The 26304-nt window shown below is 42.6% G+C and overlaps 1 protein-coding gene across 1 annotated transcript; it reads left to right on the top strand.

Moving 5' to 3' along the window:
- Positions 1-541: 541 nt before the first annotated feature.
- ACTA2 (actin alpha 2, smooth muscle) lies at positions 542-16681 on the top strand. Its single transcript, XM_045568770.1, has 9 exons — positions 542-820; positions 4579-4729; positions 6109-6237; positions 8900-9010; positions 10339-10423; positions 10816-10977; positions 12465-12656; positions 13926-14107; positions 16388-16681. Exons 2-9 carry the CDS (start codon positions 4601-4603, stop codon positions 16529-16531), a joined length of 1134 nt encoding a protein of 377 aa, XP_045424726.1. The 5' UTR covers positions 542-820; positions 4579-4600; the 3' UTR covers positions 16532-16681.
- The last annotated feature ends 9623 nt before the right edge of the window (positions 16682-26304 follow it).

A 26304-nucleotide genomic window follows, 5' to 3' on the forward strand; every position in this document is an offset into this window, starting at 1 on the left:
AGAGGAGGCCTAGAGAGTCTTCCTTTGAACATTCTTTCTCTCTCAAACTACCGCTGTGGTCAAAGGATGGCCCCTAATCATGCTGCTAAATTGCTCAGTGACAAATCAGTAGACATATCTAATGTGCCAAAAAATAATTGAAGTGTTTATAGTAACGCTGATTTCCAAGTTCCTCTTTGTGAAACATGGGCCCATCAACCTTGTCTCTATATGTCAATTCCTATTTCCACTCACACCCCTCATGGACTTGATTTATAGACACAGCCTGACTACCATAAAATCATCATACCCTCTGTATGTTTATGGGCCACTGAAGTAATATCTTTCTTCATGGCAGGCTACCTTTGTAGGAGAGTTTTTAAAAGTCCATGCTACTCAGAGCCAGCTCCTTCCTGCTCTCAAGTTCATTAGGAAATGGCCTGACATGCCAGCATGACAGCAAGCTGGCATCCTCTGAGGAATGTGCAAACTTTGCCTGCATCTGCCCATTCCCCTAGCTCAGTATCTCTGGGCATTTCTGCAGTTGTTCTGAAGGCTTGGGGTGTTTATCTCCCACAGGCAGCTGAGCTGCCTCCCGTTTTGCGAGCAGAGCAGTGGAATGCAGTGGAAGAGACCCAGGCCTCCGGCCACCCAGATTAGAGAGTTTTGTGCTGAGGTCCCTATATGGTTGTGTTAGACTGAACGACGGGCTCAAGTCTGTCCTTGTTCCTTGTTTGGGAAGCAAGTGGGAGGGGAGCAGGCTAAGGGGCTATATAACCCTTCAGCCTTCAGCCTCCCTGAACACCATCCAGCTGGAGCAGCCCGGCCACGTACTGTCAGGGTAAGTGGCGTCCGCCCAGGGATGTGACTTACAGATTCAAGTGGCTCTTTTATTACCCAGTATAATAAGATGTTGCCTGCAGAGATTTGGCCGAACTCATGCACTGATAGTTTTGAATGATGATTGTACTACTGAAATGATTGTGGCTTTTGGCTTTGTGATCTAACATTAAAGACAAGACTAACATGTAGTTTGGTGTGGTGGAAGAGGTAGAGAAAAAGATGGAATAAAAGTTTATTCATGCTTGCCACCTGTGACATCTGTTTATACAAAACCAGCAGCCCGGACCTTGCAGCACATGATAGGTATGCATGTGAGCTGTTTGCAGTAAATGATACATTTTTTTTTTTTTTTTGCATTTAGTTACTGGAAACTTTGGGATTTGTTTGTGGTTCAGATTTGGTGTGGGGATTTTTTACTGGACTGTACTTTTGGTGCAGATAAGGCATGTGGAAGTGGATTTTGGAAGTGAACAGAGGATGGTTGCCTAGTCTGTGATTTTGGCTGAATTTGTGTATTTGCTTCTGGGTTTCCCTGGTTCTAATTGGTAGTGTCTGATGTTGGAAATATGTATCTCTTCAGTGTATCTGTGAGGTCACATGTTAGGATCTGCATCATTGGTCACTTGCAGCGGAGCACAGCAGGTGATCAACTGAAACATTCTCTGCAAAGACAGAGGGAGGGAGCAGAGCTCGCATCTGACAGCTGTGTGTGTCTCGGCCACAGGGGTGTCTGGTTTGCATTTTTTTCAGCTTCAAGTTCCCCTCAGCCTGGCGAGGCAAGCATGACTGTAAAGCCAGCCCTGCCACCCCAGGCTGAACTTCGCTGCAAATCACGGCTTGGCAGCTTCAACCCAGACTGGGGTTTTCATGCTGAGATTTTCCTTGCATTTTGTGATTCATGACTAAATATGGTTTGCATTTCAAGACCAGTGAGCTGGGAACTGTAATGTTCTTTCTCCCTCCCCTCCCACTAACGACTCATTTTTGGCACACGATGCACTCTAGCCGGTTGGAGCAAACCCCCTGACCCGGGTGCAGTTCCAAAAGCAGACATTCGAGCGAGCGTGTTTTACCTAATTAGGAAATGCTTTGCTCCAAACTGAGCTGCTCATTCAGGTTAGATAGGAGTTCTAAATCCATGAGCTGGCTCTTTTGGGGGACACAGAGACTTCTTCTCTAGTGACAGTACTCGTTTTAGAGATTATAAAACTCTTCTTCGACATTTTTTTGCCAAATAAAAATACATTTACTGAATTTTGAGATTTATTTGTCTGCATTCTTGCTGATGCTTGAGGTCAGCCTACTTTTTCTGAGTATATTCAAATACTCCTCAAATCATCACTGCCCCCCAAAAAAGGTTGTTAAGAATATCCCTGTATTCATGGTGACTATAACCTTCTCATTTTCAGAGACCATCCTAATTCCAAATGTTTTGCCCTGTTTTCAGCCCTTACATTTGGTTTGGCAAGTGTGCTTGGCACATCCACAGAGATCCTGCTAATTCCTTGGTGCCAGCCACCTCTGACAGACATCCGGGCTCGTACAGCTTCTTCCCTCTTGTCTCCTCGGTAGTTTTCACCTCTCTTCTAAAGCTTCATAGTCTGCTAAGAAGAAAGCCAAATCACGTGAACACCAAACATAATTCAGCGTCTGGGAAAGGAAAGGACAAGCCATTTATAAGTCCTCTTTCCATTCTTGCAAGTGGAATCCACACGTTGAAAGTTTACATTCTAAGACTTTGGCAGTGTGGAAAGAAAGCAAAGATTAGAAATAAAAAGATCTGGATAGTGATACTAATCATAAAATGATATGAATAATGATAAAACTTTTGAGAATTGATGTGTGCCACCATAAATTATTTTAAATGCTTTTTTAAAAAAATTGAATTTCCATACATAATTCATGAGTTAAGCACCATTATTATTGCTATTTTACAGTTAAGGAAATTGTGATTAAGAGGTATTAAATAACTTACTACATCACACGGATTCCAGCTGGTGGAGCCCAGACTCAATGTTCCTAGTCTGACTCTAAAGTCCAAGCTCGTAATCACTGTGGTTTGTAATTTCTATTGTACTAAACGTATCAGTTCAAGGATCTTGAACAAGTCAACTCCTTGAGACTTGATTTCCTTGTTTGTGAGTTGGAGATAATATTACATGCCCTGATTTTAAAATATATCATCTCAATTGAGGTTTACATTCTTTGCAAAGGGTTATGCTACTTGAAGCGCGACTGTGGAAATTCTAGGCATTTGGAAAGGTGGAGCTTTGACTTTGTGGGAGTGGTATTGGCAAAACTCCAACTGCCATAGCTATTTTCTTTTCCTACCTCTCAGAAATTTTCTTAAAAGAATTGCTTTTTATACTTAGATTTGGATGTGCAATCAATTTAAGAGATGGTGAACCTCAACTTGAAATCCTAATTGAGATCTCAATGCCAGGCAGAAAACCCTGGGTGTCTTTCCCTTTTCAGAATATTGCCACCTAATTCTGCTTGGAAAAATGGAAGAGGTTCTGAACTGGAAGCCAAGGAGTAGTCAGGAGGTAGCCAAGGGACAGCTGATCTCTGGTTGGGGCTCTGCCTCTAATGCCCTGTGTGCCCTTGAGCAAATCACTTCCCCTGGGTTTTCTTATTTGTGAAAATGAGGGCATTGGATGAAAATGTCCTCTAATAGGCCTTGGATTTCCAAAATTTGTGAGTGGATATTTCTGCTCCAGCCTTTCAAATTTTGTCAAAGGATCCACACTTAAAAGTGAGTTATTTAAAATTATGTTTTATTACCGAAGAAATACATGTTCAATTTAGAAAATTTTTAAAATATTACAGCACCCAGAGAAGATAATTATGAAAACACCTACAAAACTCACCACTTCAAAATGACCCTAGTCAACATCTTCATAAATATAATTAATCCTTTTGTGATACATAAAAAAACATTTTTAATGAGATAGTACAGCGTTACTGTCTCTAACCCATTATTCTTACATTAGAACATAACTTATCCTTTTCTTCCTCTTTCTTAATGGCAGAAAAGTATTCTACTACATGATGTGTAATTCATCAGACTCACCCTCACTTGTTAGATTTTTAGCTTCACAGTGACTTTTATTAATGGAGAATAATCACAACCCCTAAAATTTAAGGCACCTTCTTAGAAAGTTTTAATTCATTTTAATATTTAGATGGATGTAAAAGTCCTCAGGATCCAAAAAATATTTTTTCTTTAAAAATTTACATTAAACACTAGAACATTTTAACATTTCTAAATTTTCATATGATGCCCCTCCCTCAAAAATCTACCTTTTTGAAAAATTTTTTAAAAGCCTGTAGTATATCCAGAAAAACGTGTGTTTGAGTTGATATAGACAAGAAAATCTAGATGCTTTGTTAACATATGGAAGCGACTAGTCTCTGTGAAGGTCTGGTCTCAAAGTCTGAAATTTCCATCTGTGCCCTATAGATTGTTCATTCATTCATTGGCTCAGTCCATCATTAAAGTGCTCGTGGGAACATGCGATCTGCCAATCACTGTGCTAACGGTCAGTTGTATAAACGTGGAAGTCAGAGTTTCAGCTTATCAAAAACTTACAGTCTAATTACAGTACTTGGAGATAAATGCTGTATTAGGTGGGCGTGGGGGAGTGCTAGGAGAACAGAGGATGGCCTCAAACCCAGCCTGCAGGTGGGAGTCTCCAGGTAAGTGCCTCACCTGCTCCACTACAGCTGGGGCTGCTTCCTCCCCATCTTCTGCAGAACCCTGTGAAGCAGCTCCACTATGTGTGAAGAAGAGGACAGCACCGCCTTGGTGTGTGACAATGGCTCCGGGCTCTGTAAGGCTGGCTTCGCTGGGGACGATGCTCCCAGGGCGGTCTTCCCATCCATTGTGGGACGTCCCAGACATCAGGTGAGCAAAATTCTGATTGGAACAGAGAGAGAACAGGGCTATAGATTAGGTCCCTTTATGTCCACATGTATTCACAGAATGTCTATTGCTTTCTGTCTAGAAGTTACGTAACCTTGTTAAAAATATACCTCTGATGATTGATGTCCAGGAGTAAATGCCTATTTCATATATAACGTAGACAGATTATCCAGTGGATGTCTATCAGATATAAGGTCTGCCCCTTTTCCATGTGTCCTTCTTGTCCAAATACAGTCATCACCATCATCACCATCATTATCATCAACATAAATAGTTAAAAGTATCCTTCTATATACCATAGCTACTCTTTGGAAAGAAACTAAAAGCCCAGGTCACTCAACCTCATAGACCTTGATGTTAGATGAAAGCAAGCATGGAGACCAAATGTAATTTTACATCATGTTGTTAACAAAATATATTTGGACAGCCACATAGTAATTGTACCTACTATGCATAAACAAAATATCAGTGGCAGCTATGTAATAAAAACTTGGAAAATTTCTTCTTCACATCAGAAATGTATTTTGCACATTGAGGGTAAGGTGATTGATGTTTACGGCTCTAAGCTTGGCATATATTCATGAGAATAAGTAGTAGAAGCTTCTACCAATGAATGAAATCTGCTTGTCCCTTTGTTGAACTTTGTGCAGTGGAGATGCCCTGGATAGACCACTGTTTTATGGCTCTGTGGCAGCCACAGCTGCTTTGCAGTTCTAACAGAACATTGCAATTTAAAATCTAGTAATGGGAATTTTTTTAAACTTCATCTTAATAATTTTAAAAATGCAGCTGGTTAGTTTAGGCAAATGTCTTAATAGTTTATTGGTATGGATTTATCCATTAGAAATTAAGCATCAAATGGTTATTTGCAGATATAATGCTTTTATTATAATGGTTAAAAAATATTATTCATATACTTTCGGGTAGGTGACAACTTTAAAATTATGGTTTAAAGGACTTAGAAGAGGCAAAATTACATTTGACTAATAAATAAAATTTTATATACTCTTTCAAAAAATAATTATTGAGTGCCAAATATATGCCAGGCAATTTGGTATGGTGGTGAACAAGACAGACACGACCTCTGCCCTAAGACAGCTCATCAAGGAACATAGAAGATAAAAAATTACAGTGGAAAGTTGCCTTTTGCACAGCATCCCTTGTTAGTTGGAGGCTGATTCAGGTCTGTTTCTAATCAACTATGGGATATTGCTTAAGAGCATAGTGACAGTAAGACTCATATTGTTGCTGGGGCCAAAAGAAGAACTTCCTATCTCACTGATTTAATCTTTTGTGATTTGACTGTAATCAATTCTCAGGCTTGGGGAAAGGCTAACTCCTGCTGTGTTGAACCTTTTTAGGGGGTGATGGTGGGAATGGGACAGAAAGACAGCTACGTGGGTGATGAAGCACAGAGCAAAAGAGGAATCCTGACCTTGAAGTACCCTATAGAGCATGGCATCATCACCAACTGGGACGACATGGAAAAGGTACGGCAACTTTGCAGCAGCTGAAGCCCTCAGGATGCATAATTCCCACAGCTGCTGATCCAAAACATCACGCTACTGCTGGGGAAAATATGTGGCTCGCATGACTCAACTGTACTTTTGTTTAATGTTTATTCTGGGTTATTGCTCACTGGAAAAAAATTTCTTTTTGAAAAAAAAATCCTTTGCTTACCAGGATTTATAAATTAATTAGAGGGAGAGAGTTCTATAGATTAGAACAGTAGCGCTTTGCCAGTGCTGGGAATTAATAGTCTGTTCCTCACATCAACTGGATTACCCTCCTAGAACAAGCATTGCATGAGCAGCAACCCAGAGGATAAACCTTCCTTTCATTCTTATCAGAGGCTGCATGGCTGTTCTTCTCTGGGAAATGTGGCTAAAGAAAAGTTGAAAAGCTGGGAATACCCTTAACCAGCTCATTCTTGAAAACTTTCCACTAACTCACCCTGAATAGCTAAAAGACAGTTTTCAAAAATTTTCAGTATAGAAAAGAGGACTGTAAGATTCTGGATTTGGTACATTTATGAATACCTCTCAACATACTGAGCTGGGCGTGGTGGCTCACGCCTATAATCTCAGCACCATGGGAGGCTGAGATAGGAGGATCACTTGAGGACAGGAGTTTGAGGCCAGCCTGGGCAACACAGTGAGACCCTATCTCTACAAAAAATAACTTTAAAAAATTAGCTAAGCATAGTGGCACACACCTGTAGCCCTAGCTACTCAGGAGGCTGAGGTGGGAGGATTGCTTGTGCCCCAGAATTCAAGGTTATAATGAGCTATAATGGTGCCATTGTGCTCCAGCCTGGGTGACAGAGCAAGATCCTGTCTTTAAAAATACATTTTTAAAAAGTTGAAGCATAATAACCACTGACAAAATTTTTAAAATAAATATTTTAAAAATTATTCCTCTTTGTTGCATTAGGTGAGGCCTTATCTTTCAGACCCTAAAAGAGCTAATGAGAAGAAGGGTTTCATCCTAAGATTTTAATGTTTGTTATCAGGCATTTTAGAGACACCAGTGATCAGATAAAAAGCTCAAGGAATGATGAGAAAGTGACAAAAATTTTAAAATGCAACAAGATATATTAGAATCACAACATCTGGCCTTTTTAAAAAATCTATCAGCTAACTACACACATGCACACACAAAGAGAGTTGTTAAAAGAAAAACATATACTGTTGCTAGAATTTATCAGTAGTAATGCTTAAACCTCTATCTCTCTACAAAATTGCATATCATTAGGTTTGCTTAATCTAAGATTCTAGATTTGGTAAGAATGAAGTTTGCACTGAGGAAAAGATATTATTATCGGAGGGAAAATACTCTTTAAGAATTTCTCTATGGAGCCGACACCATGTTAGAATGTACGCTCCTAGAGAGAGATTACTAGTACAAAAAAAAAATCCTCATTTCTAAGATTTAAATTCAAAGTATCTTCTCGGGGAGGGGGAGGGAGAGTGACAAAGAGTAGGATTGGCTGTTATGACTGGCAGGCTTTCTTGAATATTCTGCTGCTTTTATTCCATCAAAGGAACAGAAATTTCAGGAGTCTCATTTCCTTTCTAAAAACCACATATTCAAACCCAAAGAAACTAGGACAAGATAAGGTCTTTAAAGTTGATCTTATTTTTGTTAATTTATAAACTTTCACCAGCAGTTCTAATGTTTTGTTTTAAGTCTGAGTGAATCTAATATTCCTGACACTGGTAGAGAATTTTCATGCTTTTACAGAGTAATTCATTTAGCTGCTTTTGCAATTGTTTGTTCTTTTTGTCATCCAGGAAGTAAAGAGGGTGCTCAACCATAAAACTAACGTACTTATATACCAAGTCCATTCACACAAACACCCTATATATAGGCACGAGCTCTTTTGGAAACAGATGAAGGCCAAATGTCTGACCCTGAATGGAAGGAAGCTACACAGCGAAGAGGGTGGTGGAGGCAAGAGGCAGGGAGACCTGTTCTCCACATACACTGCAAAGGGCAATTTCTCTAGAAGTATTAAAAGTGGCAATTAGGTTTTCAGGTCAGCTTCATTTATTCATGCATACATTCATTTATTCTTTTATTTATGAAATAAAAGCATTTTCCCGTGACATTAACTTAAATGGAAAGAGAGAGCAAAGAAGATATAGCTGAATAACAGTAACATTGACTCTGGGCCAGCCATTGGGCTGAATAGTAACTCTAAGGTCAACTTATTTAATTTGTACAAAGACCCAAAGGGGTGCACACTAATTCTTTTCATCCCCCTATTATCACTGGGGAGACTGGAGCTGAGAAGGGTTAAAAACTTGCTAAAGCTCACACAGCCAAGAAGTAGGGTTTGAACCCAGATTTAACCCCAGAGCCTGTAACCCTAACCAGTGTACCATCCTGCCTCATGGACCTGGATTAGGGATTTTGCTCAATCACTTACTAGATGTGAATCCTTGGGTAAGATACTCCTTCCCACTCTTTGAGCTTCAGTCTCTGCATCTGTAAAACTGTGGGCACATAGTGAGTACTTGTAACATTTCCTTTGGTCCTGGTTTCAGTGGATTCATTCTGGTCCCTTTTCGGGATCTGCAGTCCCCTGCAACCAGCAGTCCCCTGCAACCAGACATCACTGTGTTTCTCCTCTGTCTCCCCACTCACTAGATCTGGCACCACTCTTTCTACAATGAGCTTCGTGTTGCCCCAGAAGAGCATCCGACCCTGCTCACTGAGGCACCCCTGAACCCCAAGGCCAACCGGGAGAAAATGACCCAGGTAAATATCCACCCAGCACCCTGCACTTTTGGGTTAGAGGAAGGTCCTGTTACAAAGGGGTTTGCAGGACAGCAGAGAGAATGCCTGAACCAGCAGTACACTAACAGATGGGCAACCTCCCAGGAACTTGGGGGTCCCAAAGAACAGGAATATCTTGATAGTACTCACATCCTTCCTGCAGAAACCAGCCCTTTTGCCTCCAAGAGCAATAGAAAATGTAAAATATTTAATTGAAATGGAGACTTGTTAGGTTAAAAACTTCAAAATGCAGTATAACATGCAGTAGGAATTTGGGTTCTGGAGTCAGACAGAAAACTGTATCTGTCACTTATCAGTTATGTGACCTTAAAAAATCCACTTAATTTCTCACAGCCTCAGTTTCCTTGCCTATAAGTTGGGAATGCTATTAGCATCATTATTTTTCAAAGGATTGATGTGAAGATTAAGGAGGCAAAATGATAAATGTGTATCATGGTGCCTGATGTAATAAATATCCAACAAATAATAGTTATTGTTATTATTGTTACTTGTCTGAAGCTCAAGACCTTATAGGAGAATACCATCCAATCCACCAGACAGAGGATATTTCTAGTTTGGATGAGCTATTAAATGATGACATCTAATGTCAATTCCATACTTGCTATGGTCAAGCTCTGGGCTCAGCATTTTATATGCATTGTCTCTTTAAATCCCAGCAATGTGAAGCAGGAACTATTATTATCCTGATTATATAAATGAAGAAATCAAGGCTCAGATACACTAAGTGATTTTCCCAAGGTCACACAGCAAGAAATGGCAGAGGCTGGAATTCACCTATGATCTTTCAACTTTTGTCCTCCGTTACCAGCAGACGGTTCCTGCCTTCCAGGAATCAAGACGCCTCCCACTGCAGCCAGAGTGGCCTCAGGTTCTAGGGCTACATTGACCCAGCAACAACATGCGAAAGTAGAACAGATTAAATGGAACCTAAGAACTGGGGCTAATCCCAACCAATCTGAGCTTCAGGTTTAAAAGGTCTCTTTCTTTACGCCAGAGAAATCAAAACCTGGATTTTTGTCTTCTCTTTTTCTTTGGCTTTGATATAGTTGCTAAGTCTCAGACTGTGCACCCTGCCTCCTCCTCCCCTCCCCATCCCATCAGGCCACCGAGGTGATGGTATGTCCACCCTCACCTTCTCCTCTTCAGGTGACAGGGCTGCCTTGGCCCTCTTCACCCTGGTCTCCTCTGCCAGAACCAGGCAGGCCCATCCGCATCCATCAACAAGGTGTGCTCTCCTGAGCATTCTTTGCCAGGCAGGCGCTAACTCAGCTCACTGGATTTCTTTGCAGATTATGTTTGAGACTTTCAATGTCCCAGCCATGTATGTGGCTATTCAGGCGGTGCTGTCCCTCTACGCCTCTGGACGTACAACTGGTAGGTAGCTGGCAGGGACGGGGAGCGTGACTGGGACACCAGCAGTGATGGGATTTGGTGGTCACAGACACATGGGAGGGATGGACTGGGGGTGAGTTAGAAATGACAGGGCTGATCCCAGCCCTAAAAGATCTTCTTCCCACCTTTCAAAATAAGCCCTTGACTTCATATTTCTAGCAGGACTTTTTCTACCGTTTCCCTCTTCCAGCTCTTCCTTTTTTCATCTTCCCCAAGCCCCGTCCCACCTCATCTCTCCTATCAGATGCCCTCTTTCCTCCTGTCACTTAAGAGGCTTACACAGCCCCCTCCCCCAAGGCTTCCTTCTGCTCAAACAGCAAGTGACCACTCTCCAGCCACCGTGATGACTTCTGTCCCCCTCAACTGTCCTCCAGGCATAGTGCTGGACTCTGGGGATGGAGTCACCCACAACGTGCCCATCTATGAGGGCTATGCCCTGCCCCATGCCATCATGCGTCTGGACCTGGCTGGCCGAGATCTCACCGACTACCTCATGAAGATCCTGACCGAGCGTGGCTATTCCTTCGTGACTACTGGTGAGGCCTGTGGGAGACAAGGGCAGAGGGTTTAGGGTAGCTTCCAGGACCACAGTGACTATCCAAGGAGAGGATGGGATGAAGACTTGCAAACGGCAAGGCCTGACTCTAACGCACAGAGCAAAGCACAGCTTTTTCTTTTTTGCTATGTGAAATTGCAAAGTGACTGTACCGTTTCCTTGAGAACAGTTACAGTCGTCTAGTATTATGAGCTGGTCGGAATTGTATTACTTGAACATTTTTAAATCCCCTCCATTAAACATTTTTTAAAAAGATTGTGCAGAGACTGAAGATGGCATGGCGAGGTGATTGGCAACCGTGGAGACATCTAGACAGGACTTGGGTCCCAACTCTGCCACTCGCTAGCTATGTGACCCTTGCACAAGTCAACCAACCTTGCTAATCCATAGCCTCTTTATTGTAAAATGGGAATAATAACAGATCCTATATCACAAGATTGTTGTGGGTATTAAATGAGATAATGCGTGTGGAGTACCCACCACAGAGTAAACATTCAATATTTGTTAGCCATTATTAATACCAACCCAGTAGACGGTGATAGACGTGTCTTCAGATGCTAACCAAGCTGGTGCGGCCCAGTTTTCCTCCACAAGAGGGCAGTGGCGGGCGTTGCTGGAAGTATCCCATGTCTTCAGTGCCAGCGGCTCCAGCTGCCTGCCTCCCCTCACCAATTTGGTATTGTCTGTATGTTTAGGTTTCTGGACATGTCTGAGGCTTATTCTAGGCTCCAAATTTGAGCCTTGACGATGGTAAAGGCTCCATTTTCAATATGGAGTTGAATTAATTCCATGGCTCCTCTGCTCCCCACAAAGAATCCCAAGATACCTCCAAAAGATTCCTCAGATGTAAGCAGTAGCCTAGAACCTCAGAGAGCAGAAGTCTGGAAGGCATTTGCCTGCCTACTTCTTCCATATCTCCTTCAATGTGCACCTCTAGAACCTTCTGGACTAGGTCTGGTCCTGAGCCAGCACCGCCTCTTCCTGGAGGGGGATAAACGTGCAAAGGGTTTGAGCTGCAATGTACCTGGGCCAGGCAGCACCGTCTCTGAGGCTTTTTGAAAACTGTGAGGTCCCCGAGGAGCTGACTCAGTATAAGACTTCTTGATCAACTGAAAATTCAATAAAACAAACAGAGGGTGATTAGTTATTCTGCAAAAAAAGTTATGGCACAAAAGGACTCCCTACTCCGTGCCTTTGTCTAGCTAGCTCATTTTATTCCTGTTATGCACTTTCCAGAAAATGTACACTGAGGGTCTACTACGTGTGAGCCACTGAACTAGGGACAGAGGTGGTTCTCTGGTGGACCTACGGTGTAATTACCATCCTGGATTTTGGATTGCAGAATATTGAACTGACAGTCTTTTTGGCAGGAACACGTCTTGAGAGAGAGACTAAAGTAGGGCAGGTAGATCTTTACCACCTGTGCAGACCCTAATGTTTGCCATAACGTTTGTATCTGACTGACAGCTGAGCGTGAGATTGTCCGGGACATCAAGGAGAAACTGTGCTATGTAGCCCTGGACTTTGAAAATGAGATGGCCACTGCTGCGTCCTCCTCCTCCCTGGAGAAGAGCTACGAGCTGCCTGATGGGCAGGTGATCACCATTGGAAACGAACGCTTCCGCTGCCCAGAGACCCTGTTCCAGCCATCCTTCATCGGTAGGCAACAAATGCTCCTTTCCTGACAAGGGGAGTCACCCTATTCTTCTGTATCCAGCCAGCCATGTGCAGAAGCAAGTCCTTCTGCACATGGTGACAAATGACAGGAGCCCCAAGACAGAAAGCATTTCCAAACCAGGGCAAGGGAAAGTGTCACATTTTCAAGGTGAGAAAACGTAGGGAAGCCAGGAAAGGAATCTTCTTTCTAGGAAAACACTATCTATGTTGCAGTCCAGCCAAAAGCATTCTTGGTGTGTGGCAAAAGAATGAAATGCTGTCTGTGCTTAGGACACAGTGGAACCACTGGGATGGGTGGGGATGGCGTGCTGAAGGCTGAGAATTTGGGAATGGTAAGGGCAGAGAAAAATAGAACAGCCACAGTGAACCTGTTCCTACATTAGCATTGACTTTGGGAGACAAATTTGCATAGTTGTTTACAGAGGTGGGATCTGGGAGGGGTGAGCCTGGGTTTAAGTCTTTTGATCTTGGGAAAGTCATGTAACCTCCCAAACCTCAGTCTCCTCATGTATAAAGTGAAGATTATAATAGTGCTTATGTCATAGGATGGCTCTGAGAATGGCATGAGACAAATACACAGCACTTAGCCCAGTGCCTGGCAAACACAAGCATTCAGTAATTATTAGAAATTGCTAGTAATTAACAATTAGGTACTATTATTGTTACCATTATTATTATATCAAAGCACTGCAGAAGATGAAGGCCCCCGTAAAGGTTTTTTTCCAAAAGATCCACATCAGAAATTAACAAAAAGTCCAGATAAAAAAAAGTATTATCAAGATTGGAAATGAAAACAAGTCTTTGTCTAAATAGAATGAAACATTTTTCTGATGATTCAGCACCATTTAGCTTTGCTGAAGGAGAGGATGGGGGGCAGGGGTGGACGCAAGGCAGCGGCCAAAGAGGGACTTAGGAGAGTTCTGAACAATACAGGAAGCACTGGCTTGGGCTGGGCCGGGGGAGAACTTTGCAGGGAATCTGAGGCTTCACCCCTTATTTAAAACACATATAATAGTGAGTCTATTAAAAAGTCAGTGATACCATGTTGGAGCCCCACTATGGAGACTCTGCAGCTTCCTCAGTAGATGGGAGGCGGGAAGACATGGAAGATAACAAGGCCCTTTGGTCTCCCAGGCAGGTGGTTCCTACATTATTACGCCTGCCCAGCCTCTGTCCAGCATAAGATCATCCAGTCTGGTTTTCTGTGTCTAACATGGGTTTTACCTACCATGGCTTGTGTCTCTTTTCCAGGGATGGAATCCGCTGGCATCCATGAAACCACCTACAACAGCATCATGAAGTGTGACATTGACATCAGGAAGGACCTCTACGCTAACAACGTCCTCTCAGGGGGCACCACCATGTACCCCGGCATTGCTGACCGGATGCAGAAGGAGATCACAGCCCTTGCACCCAGCACCATGAAGATCAAGGTACTGTTCGGTGACAGACCCTGTGCAATGCTGCCAGCAGTGTCAGCCCAATAACCACATGAGAAGGACTCTTCAGAGACCATATTTTGGTCACATGCACTTGTGGGTTCTATGGCTAAGCAGTGGGGCACAAATCCACCGTCCTATGCTTTACAGGATGTAAGTCAACCCAGTTCATAAGAAAAACTGAATGATTTTATGCAAAATTTGATCTATCTTCATCCTAGTCTATCAGCTACTTTCAGCAGCTGCATTCAATGTCAACAGAGCTTCATATGTGCTCATCTCTCTTTAAAATATACATTTTTGTTGTCCTCATCACAAAAATAGTGCATCTCACGTGTAGAACACTTTTTAAAAATACAGATGAGCCAGACTTATTTCTGAAGCAGTTTAAACACTGTAGATTCTGTAGCTTATACCCTTCTTCCACTGCTAAACGTGACCCCATCTCCATGGCCACGGATTAGAATCCTACCTTCATCTCTTTGTCTGGCACACCTTTTGATACAGGTGCTCAAAAGTACAGAATGACTCCAGGATAACCAAGCTCAGTCCCTGCACCACACGGGGCCCCTCCATAGTGTGAGTGTTGCAAACCCAGTCAAGGGAACTCAGAGATTAAATGGAGATCGTTCTTTAGAGGCAAACTTACATGTGGCTCGTGACTCCTCAAAGGCTATTATCTCTCTGAAGTCAGAAGGCCATGCTGGGAGCCTCTGACCTCTGTCACAGGAAACAGGGAGAGGTGTAATTCTAGCGCAATTCACACACACAAAAAGTATTCAAGCAAGTTCTCTGTTATGTGGACTCGAATCTCTTTCTTGGGAAGGGTATGCAGCCGACATAAGCCAGTGTGCTAGACCGAAACATGCTCACTCTCATCTCTCCACGATAGGCTTTGGAGAGTCCTGCCCTAAAAGGCTTCAGGGTGGGAGCAGAGAGAGACTGTTTTCCAAAGGGTTTGTGTTTCTTGGATGCCTGTCTGATCAGCTCTAACTCCCTCCTACTCCACACTGGAGGCAGGAGGATGAAGGCAGCTGCCGGGTTTATGAGTAGCCCACTTGGTTGAGTGTATATAACAGAGACAGGCTATAGCTAGAGTTGGGCAATCCCTACTTCTCCAAACTTGGTTTCTTGAACAGAAATGAATGTGAAACTTTGGGTCCCAGTGTGGTAAGAAAGTATAGAGAACCATTAAAAACCTGAGAGAGCAAGATGATAACATCAGGGGAAGATGAAACTGGATGAAGGGTCCATGGGAACTCAAGAGTTCTTTGTAACTTTTCTGAGAATCTAAAATTATCCCCAAATAAAAAGGTTACTTTAAAAATAAAACAAAACAAAAAAAACCCTAGGAAAACCCAGGTTTGAATATTGGGTCTGACACTGATTTAACCAGGGTGACCTGGGCCAGTTACTTAATCCTGAGTCAGCTGCTGTTTCCTTGCATATAATATGGGAGTAATTTAGTACTTACTCTTCAAGGTGGTTATGAGAATTAAATGAGATAATACATGTAAAATGCTTAGCATAGGGCCTGCTACATAGTCAGTGCTCAGTAAATGTCAGCTATTTGTATTAAGAAATAAATGCTCAACTAGAGCTTGGAGGATAAGCAGAAATTAGACCCTTTAGCCACAATTTTCACTGTTCTTTGTGCCTAAACCATTCATTTATGTAAGAAACAGGAGTGTGCCCTGGCATGTCAGGCCTGTGCACAGGGACAGACTAGCCAGTGCAGTTTAAGAGGGAGCTCCCGCAGGGGACAGTTCATCTCCAAAGGGGACCCTGTGTCCCTCAATGTTAAACAGTGCATCTAGGCAGAATTTCAGAGAGCCGCGGGGACTTAATTAGGTGGAAATAATACTTGCATAGTAACTTCTGGCACAATTAAAACGTCTTTGAAACACTGGTGTTTGTTTCTGCAGAAAGCATGAGTCAGGCTGAATTCCGAAATAGAGCTTAGGGAAATCAGAGGCATTGCCATAGCTCTCAAGTAGAATCCGCAGCAGGATTTTGGGCCAATGTTCAGTTTGCTCAAAAATGTGGTAGGGGAGTTGGGAATGCTTTGGACCAGATTGCACGAAGGGAGCCAGAAAAACAATCGCGCTTGCCGAGGCATCCCTGCGTCTCCAGCCTTCTCACCCCCTCGGCCGCTAACGGCCAGGCGGGCCCCCGCGGAGCCGGGAAGGGCAGCCGCGCTGGCTGCGCAGGTGGGAGAACACGCAGGTGCCGTCGACTGCCCTCATGGCCCTTCTCTCTCACCTTCACCCCCAGATCATTGCCCCTCCGGAGCGCAAATACTCTGTGTGGATCGGCGGCTCCATCCTGGCCTCGCTGTCCACCTTCCAGCAGATGTGGATCAGCAAACAGGAGTACGACGAAGCCGGGCCCTCCATCGTCCACCGCAAGTGCTTCTAAGGCGCCTCCCTGCTCTCCGTGCGTCTCCAGCGCACCACTGTGAATGTTTTGTGGAATAATGCCTTCAGTTCCTTTCCAGACCATTCCTAGCCAAAGCTCTGCCTCGTTACCTACGTGTTTTTTAATAAATCTGAAATATGCTACTGGTAACTGCCAGCGTGTGCCTCCGATCAACGCCCGGCTGATCCCCTGGGCTAGGTGGACCTCGCCCGTGGCAGGGTGGCTCCCTCTAGTGGTCAGGCTGCGAACATGACACGGTGAGGGGCATTTGTTTCTCAGGCGAAGGAAAGAATCACAGCATTCCTGTGGCAAGCTCCACTTAAGTTCTGTAAGCCGGAGGAATTTGAGAATACGTGAGAAATGAAAAAATTAACACGGATTAAAGTGTACCAGTGTGATAATCCACAGTGCTTCATAACTTGCAAAGTGATTATATTGCTTTAAACTTATAACCCCAGTATTGGTAGCCTCATGGTGAAAACAAAAATAATTATCTATATACCTACACATATACACACACACACACACACATATATAAAAACAATTATATATCTTAAAAGTCATATTTTGTATATTAAAAGTTACACACACATATACACATTTCCCATGTGTACATATATGTATAATGTGTGTGACTTTTAATATACAAGGTATGACTTTTAATACATATACTATATATCAAACTGATATATGTATATAAGAAGGTATGACTTTTAAATTTATTATGGGAAACATGGATTTTTTTAAAACACTGAGAAATACTACTTTAAAATCTTATTACATACCTATACCATCTGTTTCCCTTTTCCTGATCCATGTCTGTCTTTGAAAAGGACACTGTGGATACATTCACGCCAGAAGGAACAGGAAAGATAACAATAGCTTCCAAGGATTACTAGTGTCAATCATCAAATGAAGGGTTTTACACACATTGTCTCTCATTTGTTCTTGAGAACTATGCGGGGAAAGTAGTATTACCAGCCCACTTTCTAGATGAGGAAGCAGAGGTTGCTCCAGAAATGCAATTATATGGGGGAGCTACCAACTTCAACTGTTCCATTGCCCATCTGGCCTTGCAGGTACAAAGATGTTAACAGAAATATCTTCCCTGCCTGTGAGGGTCTTAGAGTCACAGCACTCTTCTGCCCAGGCTGGTTAGCAGACTTGGTGGTCTCCAGTGTAGAAACATCCGAGGGGGTCGGCAGCCACTGGCTGCCCTGAGGAGTGAGGGGCTCTGCCTGTGGCAGCACCTCACTGCAGAGACCTTGGGGCCCAGGATTTAGTGCCTGTTTGGTCCAGAAAACCCGAGCTTCCCTAGTCTTGTCTGGCCCTGTACTGTGGATAATTCAGATTCATACTACAAACAGCAAGAACTGGCATGCACCGGGTGCCTGCCATGACCAGACCCTGTACCACAAGCTCTCTACATTAAGATCTCATTTTCTCCTACAGTGGACCCATGGATTTGGTGTTGTTACTGCCTTTTTACTGATGGTGAGGTCACCAGCAGCTAAGGAATATTACCCAGTGTCACGCTGTTGGCAGAGGGGTACCAGCTTGCTGCTACTTGAGCTTGGTTCAAGCCCACGCTCTCAGCCATCAGGCCAGCATTTCTCAAAGAACAGGCCACACAGGCCAGCCTCATCCAGGCCTCATTTTAAATGGACACAGTCCTGGGTCATAGCCAATTCCTGCTCAACTAGAACCTCTGGAGCTAAGGCCAGGAATTTGAGATTTAATCAGATTTCCCTGGTGATTTTTATGCACATTAAAATTTGAGAAACACTGTAATATGATTGAGGGAAATTTTCCAGCTGAAAATTCACGCTTACCAGGCACGGACACTCCACAGCCACTAGGCTTACACTTAAGGATTAGAGTACAGATACTTGCCATCAGACCACTTTCATATTTTAGGCAAAAATCACCAACTTTTGCTGTCCATCATCACTGCAGGGTTGGCTTGAAGTGTAACAGGTCTGTTGTACTGTTGTACTTCACATTGACCACCAGAGGGCGCAAACTACCTGGTAAAGGAATGGGTGCTGGGAACAGCTGCTCAAAAGTACAGGCATGCTCAGAGGCAAAAATTAGGGAAAACAACCACTCACCGAATGTGCATGAGTGAAATAGTCATTCCTTGTGAGTCATGCAGCCTCGACGCCTAAGTCCCTCCTCTCAGTCACAGATCATTAATCCCTCCCCTGAGTCCACAAGATGCCAGTGACTTGAGAGGCAGACTTGGCAGAATCTCGAGGAGCTTCACGTGTGTCTCCAATTTATCTGCAGAGGAGATGAAACCAGCAACATGCAGGTTTGGCAACCTTCTGAATCCTATTCTGTCCTCTAATAATAGCAAACTAGACCCTGAAGGGAAGGGCACACCCTTTTTCTATGACTCTGTTTTTCCCAGGACAGGCTTTTGCAACACGTGAGGACAACATGGGCGTCCAATGACATTAATTCACATCACGCAGCCTTTGCTCTGAACAGATGCATGGGAAGAGGCTTTTAAAAACATTTCTCTGTTTCATTTGGTATCGTTTGTGCAGCCAGGAAATTCTCTTTAGAATTTCCAACACAGAACAGCTGGGAGAAGAATCTCTGGTTGTAGTTAGGAAGGAGGCTGTCTGGGCCAATGCACACTCCCAGTCCCGCCAGAAACCACTGCTGCAACTGTGGTTTTTCTTTGTCAGAGTACAAAAGCCACATGTTTAAGTAATGTTTATTCCTGGGAGAGCTGAGTCAATTCGAGTGATGTTTGCAGAGCACTATAAGCTAGGACAAGAGAGAAGTGTAACAGAAACCGAAAGAACAAAGCAAGGTTCTGCCTGGATGGAACAGTAGAGTGAGGAAGATGGCATTAAACAAGGAGACAGGGCACACTGTATGGATTGCAAAAGAAGACATATTTGGGGTATGGCTCTTCCAGCCAAGAGCTCAGGAGAGGCTGCCTCCCTGGGAAGATAGTGCCTATGCAGAGGCTAAAAAGTAAGAGTTGAGTAGGCCAAAAAAAAGGAGGGGAGGTGGTCGAGGGGTCGAGGTTGGGGAAGGGAAGTGGGGCACACATTGGACGTGTTTCAAGCAAAGACTCAGAGACAGGAGAGTGTGCTGTGCAGACAGAACTGAAAGGAGTACCCCAAAGAACTGGACCACGCATACACTTTAGAATTTAACTATGACTTGGCTATACTTTTTCAAAGTAAGATTTATAATATTTTCTCTATGAAATGTGTGTCTTGAAATCAGACACCAATGACAAGCAATGAGGGCAATGCTGAATGAGAAATTTGGTCTCTCTGAATCATTTGCCCATCCTGAGCATTTCGTCTCCCAGGTTAATTAAACTCTTTATCTCATATCTGGAAAGTGAACATCTAAACCCCACCACCTCGCACTCTAATTTATTCATGGAGGCTACAACTATTCCAGAATTTTCTCTTTATAGCAACTTCATGCCCCTGAAGGGCTGAAGGGAATATAAACCCAATATTTGCCTGATTGGGTTTGTAACACGTGCTATCCCCAAGGAAAACTGATGATAGAACAGGCTCCTTCTTAGTGTGCTTATTGGCAGCTTTTCAGAGGCCTAAAGCTTAGGTGATCTACCCTTGGAGAAAAATATGTGGAACTGTAGACACACCAAATCAAAATATGTTCTTTTCATATTTTTCTTAGCTCTTGCCTTTTCTGTCTTTCCCTCCACATTTAGTTTTGGACCTTATTCCTCTCTCTCCTTTCATTGAACCAGTTATTTTTTCCCTTCTTTAGATCTCTCTGCATATGCTAAAAGCTGAAACTCCCTAAGAAATGGCCTAAAACCATTTAACTTTAGGCCTTCCTGTAAAAAATGGCATCACCTACTCAGGCAAAACTATATTAAGCAAGTGAATTCTATTCTTCAGATTTAGAATTAGCCATTGTGTTCTTAACAAAATAAATTTGTGATTTCAGATGGATGAGTCAATATAGTGTTCCCCCTTGAAAATGCATAAACCATTGACTTTGATGGAAAGCAAAAGCAGTATTTTATTTTATTTTTTACATTTCAAAATATTAAGCGGATAGAAATGTTTTTGTTACATGGATACATCGCATAATGCTGAAGTCAGGGCTTTCAGTCTACCCATCACCAGGACGGTGAAAAGCAGTGTTTTATTAAAGTGCTATTACTGGTAGCTCTCATTGTTCTCTCTTCTGTATGTCTAAGCCTACCCAGCCAAAAGAGCTGGGTTAACCATCCTTGATAAGATCAAATTCTCCTTCCAGTGAGCTTGATAAAGACCTGGGACAAGTGTCTTGCAACACTAACACTGTGATGAAAGTGGGTGAGTTCCCAAAGTCTCAGGCATCTTCATCATCAACTCTATTTTAGTATTAAAATTTGACTTTAGAGGAATTAAGCTAATCACATATTACTCTGTAAGAAGCACAGGGAGATCCTATTAATACTCCACATCTACTACGACGACTATTATAGGACAGGGAGAAATCAGAGACCTTGTACATTGCTGGTGGGGATGTAAAATGGTATAGCTGCCATGGAAAACGGTTTGGAGGTTTCTCAAAAAGCTAAGCATAGAGATACTATATGACCCTGCAATTCCATTTCTAGGTATAAATCCAAAAGAACTGAAAACAGGTACTCAAATAAGCATACATACATGCATGCTTATGGCACTACTATTCGCAATAGTTAAAAGGTGGAAACAGCTCAAATGTCCATCAATGGATGAGAGGATAAGCCCAATGTGCTATACACACAATGCAGTGTTAGCCATGTCGAGGAATAAAGTACTGGTACATGCTACAAGGTGGATGAACCTTCAAAATGACATGCTAAGGGAAAGAAGCCAAACACAGTAGCTCACATATTGTTTGATTCCATTAATATGAAATACCCCAAATAGATGAATCCAGACAGAATGCAGATTGGCAGTTGCTAGGAGGTGGGGGTGGAATGGGGAGGGGAGAAATTGCTTAATGGGGAAGGGGTTTTAATCTGGGGAGATGGAAATGTTTTGGAACTAGATAGAGGGGTGGTTGCATGACATTGTGAATATATTAAATGTCAATGAATTGTTCACTGTAAATGGTTAATTTTACATTACATGAATTTCACTTCAATAAATTATTTTTTAAAAAATAAAAAATAATATATTGCCTTGGAAAAAACTTCAATATGCACAAAATTTTACTGTGGAAAGGAGCCTGCTAAATCAGTTCATTCACCCACCTCATTTCTGTAGATGAGGAAACTAAATTCCCAAGAAGTGATATAATTTATAATTTGCTCATGGCCTTTCAAGAATACAGCAAATGTCTTCCAGTTGTTTTGCTGTCTTTGTTTATCAGCTTTTATATTAGGAAGAAATATAGCAGAGCTTACTTGTTTGAGCAATCTATAAAAGCTTTTTCTCCTGGAAAAAGATGCAGACAAGAATTTTTAAATATCCTCTTCAGACTCAAGAATATGAATTCATCACACATTCCACTGGTACCTCCGAAACCCAGCCAGCTAGTGAATAATTCAAGTAAATACTTTTAGTTTTTCATTGCCAGCTCTTGTTTACCCAATACCAATGTATGGGGAATTGTCCTTGATGGAGAAAAAAAATCTAATTATTTTCATTTGGTTTTAGAATGTCTTGTGGTCTAGGTATCTTCAATGTGATGGTCTTTGGAGGTAGGACCTTTAGCAGATAAGTAGGTCATAAGCCCTCATAACAAGATTAGTGCCCTTATAATTTGACACATGAGAGAGATGATTTCTCTCCCCTGTGTGTGGACAGGGCCAGAAGGTGGCGTCTGCAAATCAGGAAGTGAACCCTCATCAAGAACCTGACTATACTGGCACCCTGACCTTGGATTTCCAGCCACCAAACCTGTAAGACATAATGTTTTGCTGTATACCAGCAGTCCCCAACCTTTTTGGCACTGGGACCGTTTTCATGAAAGACAATTTTTCCACGGACCGGAGAGGGGGGAATGGTTTCAGGATGATTCAAGTGCATTACATTTATTGTATACTTTATTTCTATTATTATATTGTAATATATAATGAAATAATTATACAACTCACCATAGGTTGAGGACCCCTGGTTTAAGCCATCCAGTTTATAGTATTTTTGTTATAACAGCCCAAACTAAAACATGATTTTTTTTTTTTTGGAGACAGAGTCTCGCTCTTCTGTCCTGGGGTAGAGTGCCGTGGTGTCAGCCTAGCTCACAGCAACCTCAAACTCCTGGGCTCAAGTGATCCTCCTGCCTCAGCCTCTCCAGTAGCTGGGACTATAGGCATGTGCTACCATGCCTGGCTAATTTTTTGTGTGTATTTTTAGTTGTCCAGATAATTTGTTTCTATTTTTTAGTAGAGACGGGATCTCGCTCAGACATGCTTTATGATAGTTCAAAAAAAGAGAAAAAAATATTTCCTTAGACATCTTTCGACAAATCTCTAGAAGCCACTGAATACTGTTTTTGTCAGCTATCCCCAAGGAAAATACATTCTTGCCTCACGAAAAGTCAAAATAGTAGAAAAGGAAAAGTTTTTTTAAAGGAACAGAAAAGTTCCTCATAACTTAGTTGTCTTCACAATAAATAACAAGCCAAATTCTTGTAAGAAGAACAAGAAGCTGAAAGATTACCTTTCTTTCTTAATCCTTGCCAAATACATGACATTTCTCAAGCATTCTCTTCACAGAAGACATTTTCTTGCCAGATAATTCTGCAAGATATGCCAGAAGAGAAACATCTGCTTTCCACATTTGGGACCACTTCAGCTGGTTTTGCAACAGAAACCTCAGTCTAAAGTCCAACCGTTGCAATAATGGAGTCTCCGGCACAGGTGATGTGTAACACGGAGTGAATTGGGAGAAAACAAAACAACCAACTCGAAAATGTGGCCTCAAATAAAATGTCAACTTTCTACAAGCAAAATCCTATTAAAAAGAAACCAGGAACAATTTCAGTAGCAGAAAATAATCCACAAACATTCTGCTTTGCTCTTCTCCAACTGACAAGGTTTACAGAGAGGAGAATGATTTCTGCCCTACATGACAACAAAGAAAGCCTCTTCCAATTCAGTCTGTAAGAAAAAAGAAAACAAACAATTTCAGTAAATATTTATCAAGTACTGTATCAGTTTGCTAGGGCTGCCATAACAAAACATCACAGACTGGGGGTGGTTTAAACAACAGAAATTTATTTTCTCTCAGTTCTGGAGGCTAGAAGGCTGAGATCAAGGGGTTGGCAGGGCTGGTTTCTCCCGAGGTCCCTCTCTGGCCTGCAGATGGCAGTCTTCCTTCTGTGTGTGCCTGTCTTACTCTCTAATTATAAGGACACCAGTCATAGTGGATTAGTGTCTGCTCTAGTGGCCTTACTTTAACTAAATTACCTCTTTAAAGACCCTCTTGCCAAATATAGTCATGTTCTGAAGTACTAGGGGTTAAGGACCTCAACATATGCATTTGGGAAGGGGGACACAATTCAGCCCTGACATGTGCATGCTTGGTGCCACGCACTGTGTACAAGCAGATGAGCATTAAAAATCAAAGAAGGCTGAGGCTTAATTGGTTCGTTTTTCTACAGAAACACAAATATGAACATAAATAAGGAACTGTCTTTGCCTTAGGCGGTAAAGAGGTGGTAAACCTGACTCTGAAACCGATGCACATTTGCAACAGGGAGCGGCACTGCCTGCAGGGAATGAGGTCTTCCGAGAAGCTTATCCAAGAACGCCGGTGGTCGTGCGCATGCGTGTACCGGCGTGGGCCTCCAGGTTGGCTGGCGAGGGAGGGCTCCACTTCACGGCCAGTCCTTTCCTCAACGATGTGGCCGAGTTTCTGATGGTTCTTCTTTCAGACACAGCCTCGGGGGCTCATTCTGCCAGCAGGCTCAGGTCACCAGTTTGCAGCCTCCGAGAGTCCAGCCCCTGTGCCAAGGCCTTCCTGGGAAATCTGGTTAATTTGGTTAATACTTGGCAATAAGAAAACTGCATCTCCTTCAAAAACCACCTTTCAAACTTTACCTCAATCCTGAAGTTTTCCCTCTCTTTGCAAGGAAATGAAAGTGCCAAGAATGCCGCTCTCGCTTAGGGGATACAATACACCTTTTTAGTGAAAAATGAGTTCTCTTCTAATTTGTTATTCAGAAGGGACTTAATTGGTTTTGCACACTCATAGCTTCTCTCTCTACTCCCTGGAAATCTAAGAAACTAAGTGTTCTTGGCTCTCCACTGAGTCTTTTCTATCTCTAGGCACCATTCATTATCCATAGTTTTTTCATCAAACTCTCATTTTACATCCTCTTGGTCTTTACTGTATCTTTCAATTCTATACAGAGGATATCATTTACCCCTCAACTATCCATTGTCCCAACAGTTATTTTTTACTCGAATAAAGTATGTAATCTGTTCCTTTGATCAACTATATCAGAATATCATGGTGTCTTTAAGTGCTAAGAAATCAAGGACAGCACCACTCAGGAAAGACTGGGTTGTCTGCAGAGCTAGCCTTGCAGAATTAACCTGCCCTCAGCTAATGGTGACGGTAGACTAAAGTATCCATGCACAGGGCAAGCCAAGCTCTACTTCTGAGGTCTGAGACCCAAACTTTCCAAGGCTACAAGCTGCCCTAAAACAGAAACAAGCCACTGACCTTCCCACAGCAGGTTCTTCACCAATGAGAACTGAAACAGAATTTGGGTGCCATGATACCAATGTTGGGGAATAGACAAGTGGGGAGGAATGATAACCCACCTAAGCACAGAGTACTGGGAATACCACTCCTTGGAATACAGAAATCATTGCACTGAGAAGTGGATGTCAGTACATGCAAATATGATGTTTACGCAACTCAGATATAATGCCAGGAGGATAGCCAAGTCCAGGAAAGCTGTGGTTGGTGTATAAGACATTGGGCAGAGAGAAGGTTGGATAGGATTAGTTTGACCAGTCAGGGAGAAACCTGGAGCTCCAGGGAGAGATGGCTGGCAAAGAAAACTTAAAAGTTGAAAAGAAAAGAGAAGAAAGCTAGACTAGAGTAAGGTAAGACCCTAAAAGGTGAGAAGGAGACTAAGAAGTGATCAGGAGGCTCTTGGTCAGGGCAAGGGCAGCCGGCTCAGGATTTCCCCAGGTGCCTGGAACAATTTCTGCCAAGATTAAGGCTGTGCCTAGGGAACCCATCTTCAGTGTCCTGAAGAATATTTACATATCCTCAAAGTACTCAACAATATCACTTCCATTCTTCCCTCCTTATATTTGCAGCTAAATTCTCTCCACATTTCCCCCTTCAGGTTTTTCCTACCAATTCAACTTGCTGTCAGACTTCCTAAGTCTCTTATTCCTTCTATGTAATCTGTTATCTTTTGATCCAGGTAAATGCTTTTATTATCCAGGTGCCAGTCACAAAGGCCAGTCCAAGCCTTCGTAATACCACAACACTCTATTTATGTCACCCTATTCGCTTTCAAACTTACTTTATTCCTAGTCTCTGTGTGTTGACTTCTATGCAGACACCTTTCATTACAAGTGCTCTTTCCAGATTATTTTTTCATTTATTCTTTTTGGCTATGAATTACCAGTTATCTCCTATGCCTCATTTCTTCTCCCTGTCACCCCTATTGACTTTCACAGTGACAAGCTTTCTATTTTGATCTGAGCCTTTTTTTAAATTTCCTCTCTCAAGCTTGTCTGCTTTTGGTCTTTTAATTCAAGTTCATGAATGGTCTGCCACCCAAGGCCCTCTGACACCTGATCCCAGAGCGGAAGCCTG

This window comes from Lemur catta, chromosome 14 (genome assembly GCF_020740605.2).
Source record: "Lemur catta isolate mLemCat1 chromosome 14, mLemCat1.pri, whole genome shotgun sequence".
Lineage (NCBI taxonomy): Eukaryota > Metazoa > Chordata > Mammalia > Primates > Lemuridae > Lemur > Lemur catta.